This window comes from Poecile atricapillus, chromosome 2, assembly GCF_030490865.1.
Source record: "Poecile atricapillus isolate bPoeAtr1 chromosome 2, bPoeAtr1.hap1, whole genome shotgun sequence".
In the NCBI taxonomy this organism is placed as follows: domain Eukaryota; kingdom Metazoa; phylum Chordata; class Aves; order Passeriformes; family Paridae; genus Poecile; species Poecile atricapillus.
The window spans coordinates 77,800,642-77,815,075 of record NC_081250.1 but is presented as its reverse complement, the minus strand read 5'-3'; the positions used below and the strand labels follow the sequence as shown (position 1 = coordinate 77,815,075).

The 14,434-nt window shown below is 44.7% G+C and overlaps 1 protein-coding gene across 2 annotated transcripts in view; it reads right to left on the bottom strand.

Annotated features, from left to right (window-relative positions):
* The window catches only part of RETREG1 (reticulophagy regulator 1), a 66,064-nt gene extending 61,493 nt beyond the window's left edge, over positions 1 to 4,571 (bottom strand). The window contains exon 1 of one of the 2 annotated variants that reach the window (XM_058830533.1): positions 4,499 to 4,571. In XM_058830533.1, the coding sequence (XP_058686516.1) occupies positions 4,499 to 4,560 (62 nt within the window). In that variant the 5' untranslated portion in view covers positions 4,561 to 4,571. Of the gene's footprint in view, positions 1 to 2,157; positions 2,438 to 4,498 lie in introns of those variants that run through there. The other variant, XM_058830531.1, reaches the window with a different exon arrangement.
* Between the last annotated feature and the right edge of the window lie 9,863 nt (positions 4,572 to 14,434).

The window sequence follows — 14,434 nt, the reverse complement described above, 5'->3', positions numbered from 1 at the left end:
GAAGAGGTACATGAAACAGCAACTAGGAAATACCTATAGGCTCCAGCCAGCACAAAGCCCTGTTAGGAGAGACTTCACAGGCAGCAGGGGTGGACACTTGTTCCCAGTCCTGAAACAGTAGTGACTCTCTGAGTCATTGCAAACCAGGCTGACCAGCTGTATCTCAAACAAGAAAAGGAGAAGCAGCAAACACACTGTGCTGCAAACACTCTCTCAACACCAAAGCAGGGAAATGTGACCTTAGATTTAAATTACTATTTAATTTTCAAAGTGTCAAATTTCATGGGTTTGCTAACTAGATCTTTCCTGATGTTCTCAAACCTCAGAAGTTTAGTGGCCATCATTCCTGCTTCAACACATTTCTTAGTTTGTTCACACTTCTCAAAACTCCCTGACATTAGGATAGTGAGCTTCCTTCTGAGGTACCATACCACAAAATCAAAATGGGCAATCCATGCCCTGACTTTTGCTATTCCAACTCATCTTGAAACTAACAAAGTAGAGTGAGCTAAGAATTTTGATAAAATAACTTCAAATACTGGTCACATAACAAGTTACCAGTAAGACTACCAAAGGAGATTTCTTATAGGCATTGAATAATGCAGGCATTTTATACCTTGCTTTTGGTCAAATATGGCAAAATAAAAGCCAATGGGTTGCCTAGTAGCTACTATTCCTTGAGACACGGAAATGTACTCTGCTAGATGCTGTCCCTGAAAATTTTATCAGAGCCACCTTGAAAAGAAATATAAAGCATTATGACTCCTCCAAATGGCTGAAGGAACAGGTGACCTCTTAAGTATGCAGAAAATGAGAGCAAAACCCTGTAACTTTCTCAATGAAAGGATTTACCATGGATACCAAAGAGCAAGGCAGATAATAAAAGTCAATCTAAATTAGATGTCACACACATTCTGCTCCTGGGATCAAAGAGGAAAAAATTATTTTGAAAATTTTTGCAGATTTTCTTGTGCAGCAGAAGGATCCAGAAGGCTTTCTTTCTATGACTTGGATCTCATGTTTAAACATCACACTGTTAAGGTTATAGAGAACCAAGAGGAGTTTGCTATTAATCCACTGCATTGCTTGTTTACCTCTTATTCACTTTAGAGGAAAGGAGGCAGTTCTAGCCACAGGAGAGGAAACACTATTCAGATCCTAAGAGCCTCTGCAGTATTATTAGACAGTATACTAATTTATAAATTGCTCTACTTTATCAAGAAGGCATATGACCACATTTTATATCAGAAAACAAAAATCATAGGCATTGGCAAAACCTAAGATCATGGGAAAACCCTGAATAATTTCACATAGGAAGACAAGTTTTTTTCCTACTGAAATGAACAGAAGAGACACGACAAACAAAATGAACACACCCCTATGTTAATCTCCGGGGTTTATTCAACTAAACTGTCTCCGACTACAAAAAGCTTAGTCCAAAAAGAGAACTGGTGCACTGCAGTAACATTCCGGCTGTGCCCACTTCACTAAGACTCCACTAAGTAGGCCACCAATCTGGAAAAGCACAAATATCCAAAGTGAACTCTGAAGTACTGGACCAGGGCACCAGCACAGCACTAGCGATGGGCCCGGGACCTAATTTCAGCAGGTTTCAAAACTCTGCACAGAAATGCGGGCCCGCGGCTCATCTCGCCTGTGACACATGCGAGTTCTCGGCGGGGTGTCCTGCAGCCGCCCTGCTCAGCTTCCATCTGAGACTCCTCCTCATCATCATCATCATCATCATCATCATCATCATCACGCATCATGCTGTGGGATATGGGGGCAGAACGTGCGTGTGTGCGAGGCTGGGGCAGAAACCTACGGTGAAAGAACCCGTCCAAGCAGACGCACTCAGTGCGAGGCCATGGCCAGACCCGGAGCGGCGCCTGAGGGCAGGCAGGGGATGCCGCGGCGCAGGTGAAGCGAAAAGCAGGATCTTCCTTCGCTGTGGGGGCGCGGGTCAGCTTCCCGCGAAGAGCGGTCGGGAGAGGAGGGCAGGGGCGCAAACGCTCCTCCCGGGCCCGAGGGAACCGCGGGGCGGGGGTAGGAGACGCCCGCTTCGGGCGGGGCGGCACGGGCCGGGCGGGGGCTTTCCCATCCCGGGGGGCGGTCCCGGCCCCGGCCCCGGCGCCCACCCCGGCCCGGCTGGCTCACCAGAAGAGCAGGTTGGCGCAGACGAAGCCGCCCAGGCTGCGGAGGGGCCGCTCCCAGCTCAGCGCCGCCGCGATGCAGCAGCCCACGGCCAGCCCCGTCTCTCCCAGCACCGCCGCCGCCCCGGCCCTGCCTGACACCTCCGTCGGCGCCGTCTCCCCGGGCGCGGCCGCGCTTCGCTCCTGCGCGGCCTCCGGCTCCTGGGGCTGCGCGGGTACCGCCGCGCTCGCCATGGCTGAGTGCGGCCGGAGGGCTGCGGCTCGGCCGGGCGGAGCTGGAGCTGGGGCTGGGGCTGGGGCCGGGCCGGGCCGGGGCGGCGGAGGCGGGCCCGGGGCGGAGCCGGCGCTGCCCCCGCGTTACCCCGCTCCCGCCTCCGCGCAGGTGCCGCCGGGGCGGGGTGCGGGCGGGAGGAGGCGCCGGGAGCGGGTGGGAGGAGGCGCCGGGAGCGGGCCCGAGCCTGCCGCCCCTGGCGGGAGTGTGCCCCGGCTGCGGGAGAGACCGGCCTGAGCATTCCGGTTCCTTGCTGCGGGAAAGCTGGGCAACACAGCTGTTTTCTAGATTTGGGAAGGTGAAGCCCACGGGAAGGTATTGCCCGTGAGACTTGTCCGTCATCTCCTCCTCCTGTAAAATGTGCCACAGCCAGGCACAGCTGGAGCACCTCCAGAGGAGAGCACCAAGTTCATAAGAGCACTGGAGTACCCCCTCTACGAAGTCAGGCTGAGGAAGTCGGAGCTGTTCAGCTTGGATAAGAGGAGATTGTGTGAAGACCTCATAGCAACCTTCCAGTATGTGAAGGGAGCTTACAGGGAAGCTGGAAAGGGACTCTTTGTCAGGAATACAGTGATAGGCCAAGGGGTAATGGGTTCAAATTGAAAGAGGGGAAATTTTGGTTAGACATTAAGAAAAAAATTCTTTACTGTGAGAGTGATTGGACACTGGAAGAGGTTTTTCAGGGACGTTGTGGATGTCCCATCACTGGCAGCATTCAAAGCCAGGCTGGATAATGCCTTGAGCAGCTTGGTCTAGTGGGAGGTATCCCTGCCCAAGTCAGGGGAGGTGAGACTAGATAATCTTTAAGGTCTATTCCAACTACTTGACATTCTGTGATTCAATGATCCTATGATAACAGTCCCCAAAACCCTAAAAAATTGAAGCTGCTATTGTCATAATGCTGGGAGCTTGTAAGACCACAGAGGACCCTATGGGGGTTTGATGGCTTACTCCAAGAAACATACTTAAAATCTGTACTGTGCTGTCCTCTCATCTGCACTACTACCTGTCTGGCCAGCCCCAGGCTCCAGATGGAAGCATGCCACTATGTTCAAACTGGTGATGTACGTAATAGCTGATGTGACTGCTGGGAATTTGAATTCTGGGGAGCATGCCTGGTGAGAACTGTCACTTAAGCATCTGTTGCTGAATAAGAGCCAAAAATTGGAATAGTTGAAGGTATTTCACAGGATAAAGTGTGTAAAATAAAATAATTTTTACTGCAAGAGCAAGAATAATAATTTTGGACTGGGAATTGACATCTGCTTCAAGCTTGAGTTACCCCATTAGAATGTTTCTTTTAATGGGAAAAGGAGTCACACTTACTTGAAGGTCAATGTGTCTTTTTCTTTCTCTGAGGTAAAAGACAAAATTACGGCATTGAGTTTTAACATTGTCTGTGGATTGCAGGTCTACTGTGTGTTTGCACCAAATAGCCTTGGAAAGGAGTTATTCTATTTTTTTTTTATTCTTCATGCTCTCTCTAGCACCTGAGAGGAAACACAGAATGTTATTCTACATAGGCAATTAACATTTTTCTAAAGGACATTATAGTTTAATGCTAATTGGTTATACTTCTATGCTCTTTTGTCTAAGAGGCCAGGCAGACCTGAATAATAAGCCCAGCTAAAATGTGATTAAGTGTTGTCTCTGAAAGTGTGAGAGCAAAAGGTAAGAGACAGGCTCCTCTAGTAACCTGAAACACACATGCAAAAGAAAGGGAAGTAGTTGCTGCAAGGCTGGAGAAATACTTCGTTATTTTGCTTCAGTTTTGTGCTGATGAATAGAAATTTGTCCTAAAAAAACTTGGTCAAAACAGAGTGTTCTCCGTGTGCTGGAAAACAGGCAGCTGTCTCCTATGTTTGCAAGCAGCTGCTCACAGTTACTGAGCACTCCTGCTCTCACTTGGGCATCTCATGCTTTCCTAGGTAGAGTAGTAGTTATTTGCTTCCTTGGTTTTGAGAGAGGGAGCAGAGGGAATCTTAACAGTCCACTGGAGTAAAACCTGTAAAACTTTTTGCGAGGAAAAGGAGGTAGAGAGATAGGCACAGATGAAAGTTTCTCCTATACTCACCCTTTTTGCAGGATACCAAGCTGCTGCTCTAGTGAACACTGCCCATAACTTGCAAAAACCATCCCCAGCTTAGCCAGCGGCACTTTGCTTTCCCTTGCTAGCATTCAGTTATTTCAGTAATGTGGGCGGTCCTGTCCAGAATCCAAATCTAGCTAACTTCAAACAGTTAATAGGTAAGCCTGGGAAGGAGTCATATGTTCCTCATGCATTTTTAAAGTGACCATGAAATAATTAGACTCAGGAAGTACACTGGGGTAAAAATGTTAAAATTTGGGTTTAACCATGTAGTGGTTTTAAAGCAGTAACTAAAAAATTGCTTATTTCTTGCTGTGAGATATGGATTAGAACAAGAGCAAAACAGGCTTAAAACTTAAAAGGGAATAAAGAAAATTTATTAACAAAACTACAAGAATAAGAACACCAGAATAAACTTCCAGAAAATCCTTTTATCTCCCACTACCCAACTATTCCCTTGTACACGTGACAACATAGAGACAAAACACTTTGGAACTTTGGTGTTTAAAACAGTCCCAATTCCTGCTAGAGTCTTTTTATCAGTCTTTGTAGAGAAACAGAAGTCTTCTTCTGCTAATCTATGGAGTTTTCCACAAGAAAGCTATTTCTGTTATAGCTCTCTATTTTTCTGATGCCAGCTGCCCGGAAATCTTGTCATCAGTTCACTCCTCCCATTTCACATCACTCTGAGGTGTGTTATGGGTCAATGAGTCTAGGGATGTCATTTTTAAGGATGAGTTATTCAAAGGAAAAAGTTCTCTTCATCTGTTTTTGTGAGCTTCTCTGGAAACAGTTTTCTCATTGGCTCTCAAGGCCTCAAATTTTCAACTATTACTTTGTCTCACTCTGTTCCAGCACCTCACTGTATCACAATTACTCCACTTTTTGCTCAAAATCCACACTTTGAACACTCCACTCCTCCCTATATACTCTGTCATGTTTAAAGGAGTTTTTTCAGGACACTATTGTCCATCTCCATAGCTTTACAGAAAAAATATTTCAGCTTATAAAGCATCTCCTTATTCCCTACCTTTTCTGAAGCTTAATTATTTTCTTTACTGTCTCTAATAGTTTATAAAGTCTCTTTACATGTTGATTACTCTCTTTTTCTCTCTCTGGATAAAAGGATTAATCTGAAAGTCTCATCTGGGTAATAACAAGGTTAAAATCTTGCCCAGGCTTTGTAGATGGTTCTGTGATCTCTGCCGGAGCAGCAGCTGGAGCTGTCTGTGATGGAAGATTCTTCATGGCTGCTCTGGAGAGTGTGGTCACTGTCTCAGCCTGCCGCAGGTCAAGAGCCTTTTCCTTTCTGTACTCGGCAGTCTCTGGTGAATTCAGTCACAGCAAAAAAAACTGCAGCCGAGCCAGGGACCGGCCTGGCCCGGCCAGAGCCCGGGGGAAGCCCCGCAGGCCCCATCTCCCAGCCGGGAGCCGTGGCTGGCCCAGCCCAGCCCCTGCCCGGGCCACATGGCCTGGGCAGGGGAACGGGAGGCCAGCTGGAGCTCTGTTACCTTTCACAGCCAGGAAAACAAAGAGTACAAGAGTGCTCTGACCTTACATCTTAAGGGGGTGTTCACAAGTTGATCTCACTTTTCAATGGTCAAAACTGCTGTCAATTCTTAGAAATGACTGATAATTGGTCAGGAGAAAAGACTCCCATCAGCCACCAGCAGCTTCAACTTCCTTAGCTCCCAAAGCTATCTTAAAGGTAAAGTCACCTCATGACAAACCAACTGTAAAATAATGGCAATATAATCCCACTGTCCTAAGGATTATAAACATGGCAGGTTTGAAGCAATCTCCCTTACCACTATTCCACTTTTTTTTTAAACATTTGACCCAAAATTTAATTCTCTGTGACACTCCCTTCAGTCACTAGTGTTCAAAAATTCCCCTCTCTCCTCAGAAAAGGGGGGGATGGAATCTGGTGGGGGAGGATGAGGTGAGGTTTCAGTGGAAATGGTAGACTACAAATAAGGGAACTCTTTTGGATTTTGATTAAACTTGCATCCATTCTAGATTACTGGTCTCTGCTTTCCTAACATATACCATGAAGGATATGAACAGAAATTAGTGAAAAGCTCTTCCAGAATAGGTTTTGTAATTTAGCTAATAGAAAAAAAGAATGCTTGTTGGATGCCAGTTCTTCTTCTGTCACTGTTAATTTTTCTTGGGCTTGGTTTATATGAATGATTTTACTGGAAGCACTCTGGTTTAAACATTAGCGTGAGAGAAGAAATGGATGCTTCATTCCCAGCCATTGAAAGTTTAGATGTCTTTTTCAGAAGAAAAGTAGTAATAAATAGGTTGTCTGGTTTTGATCTTCCTGCACTTTGATGTTTTGCCTGCCAGGGCTTAAAAGGTTTGTGTGCAGTTTGAGTTTGGGATGGGAAAAACTAGGAGTAGCAACCAGTGTGCAGTTGCATGTGTGAGCTGTAATGCACAGAATTAGGTTAGGGACTGTGGGTCTGGTGCTAGGGACTACAGTGTAAATTGTAATAAATTATGTGTAAATAAAAATTCGTAAAGAGATAAATAAGATGTATATGTATTGAAATAATAAAAAAACCCAAAGATGTGTATATAAAAAGGAAAAAACCCTCCTTCCAAGCCTGGCCGGGAGTTTTTCTCCGAAGGCAAAGGATTGCAGCCAACACCCAGATAACGAACATTAGCTCGGAAAATAGACAGGACGAGAGCCATCAAGGACAACGAAAGGACTAGCTCGGAGGAGGAACCCAACTCCGGACCTGACCGACAGCCCTGCAGATCTCGGTTGGGAAACAATCAAAGTCGACAAAGACGAGCCTCAGAAAAAGTATCCGCCGCTAGTCCTGAATCGCCCACCTGTCAGACCAGTGTTGGAGATACAATCACTGGAAACAAAGGGGGAGACTCCGCCGAGATTTCCATCGGCACCAACCCCGGATCACACCACTTCTGCCTTGATAACCCAAAATTAAAATACATACAGAGTCTCTTTACATATGAGGAGACTCTGTCCGGACACTGGTTAGGTCTATTTTTCCAAGCCAGGAAATCCATTCACCGAACAATCAAGAACACTTGGTGAATGGAGCCTGCTTGGAATTTTAGCCTGAGGACTTAAAAATCCTATAAAACCCCAAGCCTGCGAGCGCTCAGACGTGGATTTGGGAACCCTACACCTCGGGTGTAGACCCTGTCCACCCAGCGCTGCGCTGACCATTTTTATTGTGGTTTTTTTCTCTCATTGTTATTCTTTGCTGTTTATTAATAAATTTCTCTCTTTGATTTTATCCCAAATTTGCCTTTGCATTTATAACAAAATGATGGATGAAAACCAAGGAGAAAGCTTTTTAAGTGGTTGTTTCAAAGGAGTTTGCAAATATAAAAGCATTCTAATGCTTCAGAAATATGTTTGAAAATGCTGATGTCATCATAGAGTAAGCATTGAGTTCAGTTGAGGATTCTAACTCAAAATGTAATGAAATTCCCTCTTTTTTGTTTAAGCTTGTTTTCCATTCATTTCATCACAGGATCACAGACTAGGTTAGCTTAGAAGGAATGCCTGTAAGACATTTGGTCTGACCTTTCTCCCCACATACACACTCAGCACCCCTGTTACTTGTCTGTGAGATGTTGCTCTGTGTCATGCTCAGATTAGCTCTGATCATGTCTGAAGGCTAGAGATTCTGCAGTGCCCTCTGGGAAACCTGTTTGAACATTTGGCCGCATTCATTGTGAAGAACATTTTCTTATCATCTATTCAAAATTTCTTATTTCACCCATTTCCTCTAATTTGGTTCTGCACCTCATAGGGAAGGGCTCTGTCCCCATCCATTCTATAACCACACATCAGATATTCTGTAAGTAGATCCATGTTAACCTCTGTCCTCCAGAGTGAGTGAACCCGATTCTCCCAGCCTTTCCTTCTTTGCCATCAGCTGTGTGCTGCTGACCTTCCAGTGGCCCTCTGGACTCCTTCCAGTATGTCAGAGTTTGCCTTGTCCTGGGTTTTCCCAAACTGGATAAAATATTCCATATGTGGTCTCACAAATGGAAGAAGCAGGAGAAGAATTGCTTCCTTTGTCCTACAAGTCCTATAATTACTGCAGGATTATTGACTCTTTGCCCAGTCATACCCATAGCACTTTCTTACTTGTCTCTGCTTTGAGGCTGAGGAATTGTGTCTTAGTCACTCTTAATAATGTATGACTTTGAACATTCATCTTCCCTTTTCCTGAATTTTTTTCAGTTCTATAACTGAAATAAGATTTCTCGACAGGAAATAACTTTCTCATGTGGTTCTAGTCACATCATCTCTGCATTTTTGTTTGAAGTGGGAACAGATCATAGATTTGAATTGTTTCAAAACACTGCATTGTGGCTTACTTTTGTAATAATTTCTAAGGACTACTTTCCTTTTTTTTTTCTGTAACTCATGAAACATCTCCATTTTGTCCCTAAGTGGTAATGTTCACTTCAGAGCCTGCTGTACAGCTCATTCTGATATTGGGCTTCCCTCCTCATCCCACATGCCTCACTTTATCTACTTGGAATTTATTTACCATTTTATTGGACAGCTATGCTGTTTCGTAAAGTCATGCAGGTTTTTTAGTCTGCCCTTGTCCTGACTTTCCTGAATAACTTGATATCATCACTAACCTCTAAGCTTGTTCTTCATGATTTTTCAGTTTATTGTTCAATAGGTTGAAGATCTTAGAGCCTCTCCTGAACCTCAGGAATGATCTCCTTCCTTTGTTTGCTCTTCCTGTCTGTTCCCTATCTTCTAACCAATTATTTATCTACATCAGGACTTCTTATGTGGATACATAGCTTCCTTTAAGTCTTAGATGATGAATTGTGCCAAAACCCTTTTTGAAATCGAGATAAACCAGACTGCCCTCATTCAGAGATTTGTCAGAGAACTTCAGCAGACTTCTGGGGTAGAGCTTTATTAATCAGAAACTATGCTGTCTCTTCTCAGTAGATCATATTTCTTCAGGTGTCCACTCATTATATGTTTTATTATAATATTGAGTAGTTAACATTAAAAGTTAAGAATTTCTCCTGCATCTTTTCACTAAACTCTGATATCTTTCCTAGTTACCATTGAATTGTAAAATAACTTTCCAATTAATAATTGGCTAACAGTTTTCTCTTTTGATGCACACCCTCTTAGCCTTTGCAGCGTCCCTAATGTCTCTCTTGAGGAATACGTTTGAAACTATATTCCAAGCTCTTAGTTCTTTTATTTAACTGTAATATAATATTTAACTATGGAACAGGAGTGAATTAAGTGTTGTTCCGTGATATGCAAAATACAGTTAGGACTGTGACGTGTCTTTAAAATGTTTTGGGTACTGTTGGGGGTTAGGTGTCCTTTTTTTGTTGTTCTGGCTTGCCCGTGGAATTTTTACCCATTAGTTGCGGAGACAACATAACTGTGGGTACTTGGTGGGAGCTCAACAAAGGACAAAGAGTGGCCGGGCCCAGGGGGGGAAGGGGGCAGGAAATGAGGGTGGGGACAGTTTATGGCTGGCTTTCTTCGGCTTCGGGGAAAGACATTTTTGTTTTTGGGCGCGGAGCTGCTGCAGTGGGGAGAAGGGAACTTCGCCATCACCCAGACGGAGCTGCTGCTTCTTCTCCTTCTTCCCTCTTTGTTGGTGGCTTCGCACCCCCTGTCCTGCCGGGACGTGTGGCAGTGCCAGGCACCGCCACGGAGCTGCTGATACACCTCATCCACCAGCCCAGGATCTCTGCTCATTCCTGCTGTTCCAGCCGACTGTTCCTCAGAGCCCTGCAGGAACACCGGGACTGACTGCCCAAGGGGGTCTGTGAAGTAAAGCCTCTCCTCCATCCCGTCTCAGCTGAGAAGGCTTTCACGGGGTCCCTGGTTCTGTTTTCTTGTTAATGCTGTAGTTACTGTTGTTTGTTTGCCTGGTTATACTAGTATAGAACTGTTATTCCTATCCCCTGATCTCTGCCTAAAAGCCACTTGATTTCAAATTTATAATAATTCAGAGGGAGGGGGTCTACATTCTTTCATCCCAAGGGAGGCTCCTGCCCTCACTAACAGACACCTGTCTTCTAGAACCAAGACAGTACAAGTTTCAAAATGCATTTCAAAATACTCTTGTGTTCCACTGAAATATTTATCTGTTGGGCAGATAAATATTTGGACCTGACTGACCTTGTAAACTAAAACCATGTGGTAGTTTGACTGTGGCTTTCTGCCAGATGCCCACACAGCCACCCCATAGTTCCCCTCCTCAACTGGGCAGGGAGAGAAAGTAAAATGAAAGGCTCAGCAATCAAGATAAGGATAGGGAGAGATCACTCACCAGTTACTGTCACAGGCAAAACAGACTCAGCACTGGGAAATTAGTTTAGTTACCAATCAAATAATGAGAAATAAAAACAGATCTTGAAACCACCTTCCAAACACCTTCCCCCCCCATGCCTCTCTTCTTCCCAGGCTTAACTTTACTGCTGATTTCTCATCCTCCTCCTCCCCACAGTGGTGCAGGGGAACAGGGAATGGGAGGCTGCAGTGAGTTCATCACACGTCTCTGCTTCTCCTTCCTCCTCACATTCTTCCCCTGATCCAGCATAGGGTCCAGCCTGTGGTGCAGCCCTTCAGGAACAGGCTGCTCCAGTGAGGGTCCCCTGTGGGGTCACAAGTCCTGCCACTAAAGTTAGTCCGGTGTGGGTTTCCCACAAGGCCACAGCCTCATTTTGGCATCCACCTGCTCCAGTGTGGGGTCCTCAATTGGCTGCAGGTGGATCTCTGCTCCTCCATGGACCTTCATGGGCTGCAGAGGGACAGCTGCCCCACCACAGGCTGCCGGGGAATCTCTGCTGCAGTGACTGGAGCATCTACTCCCTTCCTTCTTCAGTGACCTTGGTGTCAGCAGTGTTGTTTCTCCCACATGTTCTCATTCCCATCTCCCACTGGATGTTGCACAGCAGTTCTTACTGCTTCTTACATATATTATCCCTGAAGTGCTATCACTATCATTGATGTATTCAGCCCTGACCAACAGCAGGTCTGTGTTGGAGCTGGCAGGAATTGTCTCTGCAGACAAAGGGAAAGCTTCTGCTGGTTTTCATAGATGCAACCCCTGTAGCTCCTCTTCTTCTTCCCCATGCTGTTACCAGAACCTTGCCATGCCAGGTACATCATACCAAGTGGCATAAGATGAAAAATTTAACATAAGTGACAAAAATATGATGCTGCTTCTCATTAAAAAATGCTAGTGTTTGGAATTTTTTTCCCTCACTGCTAGAGGTTATGGTCCTTAATGCCTGTAAACTCAAAGAGCAGAACTTAACAATGAATTAATGTATGGAAGAATAATGCTTCAGTTTTGTATTTTCTGTAATAGAAATCATGATCAGGAAGCTCTAATATCTCCCACATCAGATATTCCTTTTTATCTGGTAAAAGTGTGTGAGGACAGTAGTACATATTCCATGCTCAATCGCAGTGTTTTTCTTTTCTGAATCCAGGTTTTATAGAATTGAGTTAATGTAGCAATTATATGCACTTATTTTAGTATAAAACATTATTATAAATATTTAAATGTCTTGAATTGTTAGAAAGAATAGTATTTCTGATGTAACTGTTTAGGACTTGGGACAAGGGAATTTACAGAAGAAAATGTATGCCTCAACACATATGGTCAAAGCCAGTTAAGCGACTTAAAACAAATGTTTTTAGCCCAGAAATAGTACTGTATAGCAATCTCATAAAATGTTTATGCAACAATTTATAGACGTTTAATACCAAACTATGCTGATCTTCTTGTCTGTGTAATCATGCCATGTAGATCAGTAAGAATAATTGATTTTCATGGATCTAATTTTGGAGCTAATTACTGTAATCTCTTAGATGGCATTACCTGTTTGATTATATGTAGTGGAGAATCGATAATGACTTTATAGGTTTAGCTCCACTCTTCGATCAGCTTTGTGTGAGAGCAGGACAAGCAGGCTGTCAACCTTTTTTTGAGTCTAGGATTTGTTTAGAGTTTATGAGACAGGCAAGCTCATACAGGAGTTGTCACTGTCTAAAAAGTATCAAAATTACTGTGAATCAGCAAGTTTGAACATTTTGCCTGTATTTGTAAAAAGAGTGATGATCTAAGTAAAAACATTGGGTGCAATGTTAGGTTTAATAAATTGGGAAGTTCCAAGTGAGAGAAATGCCTACGTAGAGAAAAATGGATTTTGGCACTTACCTAGACGCCTGAAAGGGGTAAGCATGGATGGGGAAATACTCTCTCAGAAGGCAGGGTGTAAGAAAAAAGGGAAATATCTTTCAGAATGCAGAATAGATAGTCTCCTTTATATGGAATTGTGCAGAGTGCATCCAAGAGCCTTCCTTATGATTGATAAAACAGGACTAGAAGATGGAATTTTATCGGAACCTACTGCTTTTTAATTCTAATGCATTCAAATGAGAGCATGTTTCACAGAGTCACAGAATGGGTCAGGTTGGAAGGGACCACAGCAGGTCATCTGGTCCAACCTCCCTGCTCAGGCAGGGTCATCCCTGTTCCCTAGAGCACATGGCACAGGATTGTGTCCAGAGAATTCTTGAATATCTGCAGTAAGAGAGACTCCACAATCTCTCTGGGCAATCTGCCCCAGTTCTCAGGCACCTGCACAGTAAAGAAGTCCTACTTTATGTTCAGGTGGAACTCTCTGTGCATCAGTTTCTGCCTCTTGTCCTACTGCTTGACACTTACAAGAGCCTGACTCCATCCTCTTGACACTCTCCCTTCAGATGTTTATCAACTTTGATAAGACTCCACCTCAGTTCTCTTCTCAGGGCTGAACAGACCCAGTGGCCTCAGCCTTTCCTCATAATGGAGATGCTCCAGTCCTGTAATCATCTTTTTCACCCTCTGCTGGACCTGCTCCAGGAACTCCATGTCTCATACTGGGGAGCCCAGAACAGGGCACAGCATTCCAGTTGTGGCCTCACCAGGGCTAAGCAGAGGAGCAGGATCACCTCCCTTGACCTTCTGGTAAAGCTATTCCTAATGCACCCCAGGATCCCATTGGCCTTCCTGGCCATAAAGACACGCTGCTGACTCATGGACAGTTTCTTGTCCATCAGGACTCTCAAGTCCTTTTCCACAGAGCTGCTTTCCAGCAGTGTCACAATGCATAAGGTAATTCTTCTCCAGGGACAGGACCCTGCGTTTGGCCTTGTTGAATTTCAGACAGTTCTTTGTCCATCACTGCAGCCTGTCAAGGTCCTTCTGAAGGGCTGCACAGTTCTGGGGTATTGGCTTCTCCCAGTTTTGTTTTGTTTTCTCACTTCAGAATTAGGCACATCATCACCTTTCCATGGATTGAAGTGAGGCTGACTGGCTGGTAATTCCCTGAGTTCTCCTTCTTTCCCTTTTTAAGACTGGGGTGACATTTGCTTTCTTTCAGCCCTCATACACCTCTCCTGATCTCCATGACTTTTCAAAAGTGATCGTTAGCAACCTTGATGATTGTCCGCCTGCTCCCTCAGGATTCATGGATGTATCTCATCAGGGCCTATGGACTTATGGATGTCAAGTTTGCCTAGGTGTTCTCTGACCAAATCCTCCTTGACTAAGGAGAGGTCTTTCTCCTGATGTTCATTTGCCCTTTTCTCCAGGGTCAGAGATCCCTGAAGCCTAGTCTTGTCAGTGAAGACCAATACAAAGAAGGCGTTCAGCAAGAGACCCCCCCACCCCTGCTCCATTTAGTAACACTCCCACATTATCCTTTGGTTTCCTTTTGTTATTGATGTCTTTGAAAAAGCCCTTCTTTTCCTTGACACCCTTGGCCAGATTTCATTCCAGATGGGCCTTGACTTTACTTGCCTCATTTCTGCTTACTCTGACAACCTTTCTATATTCAGAGTTGTCTGGCCCTGCTTCTATCTTGTGTATA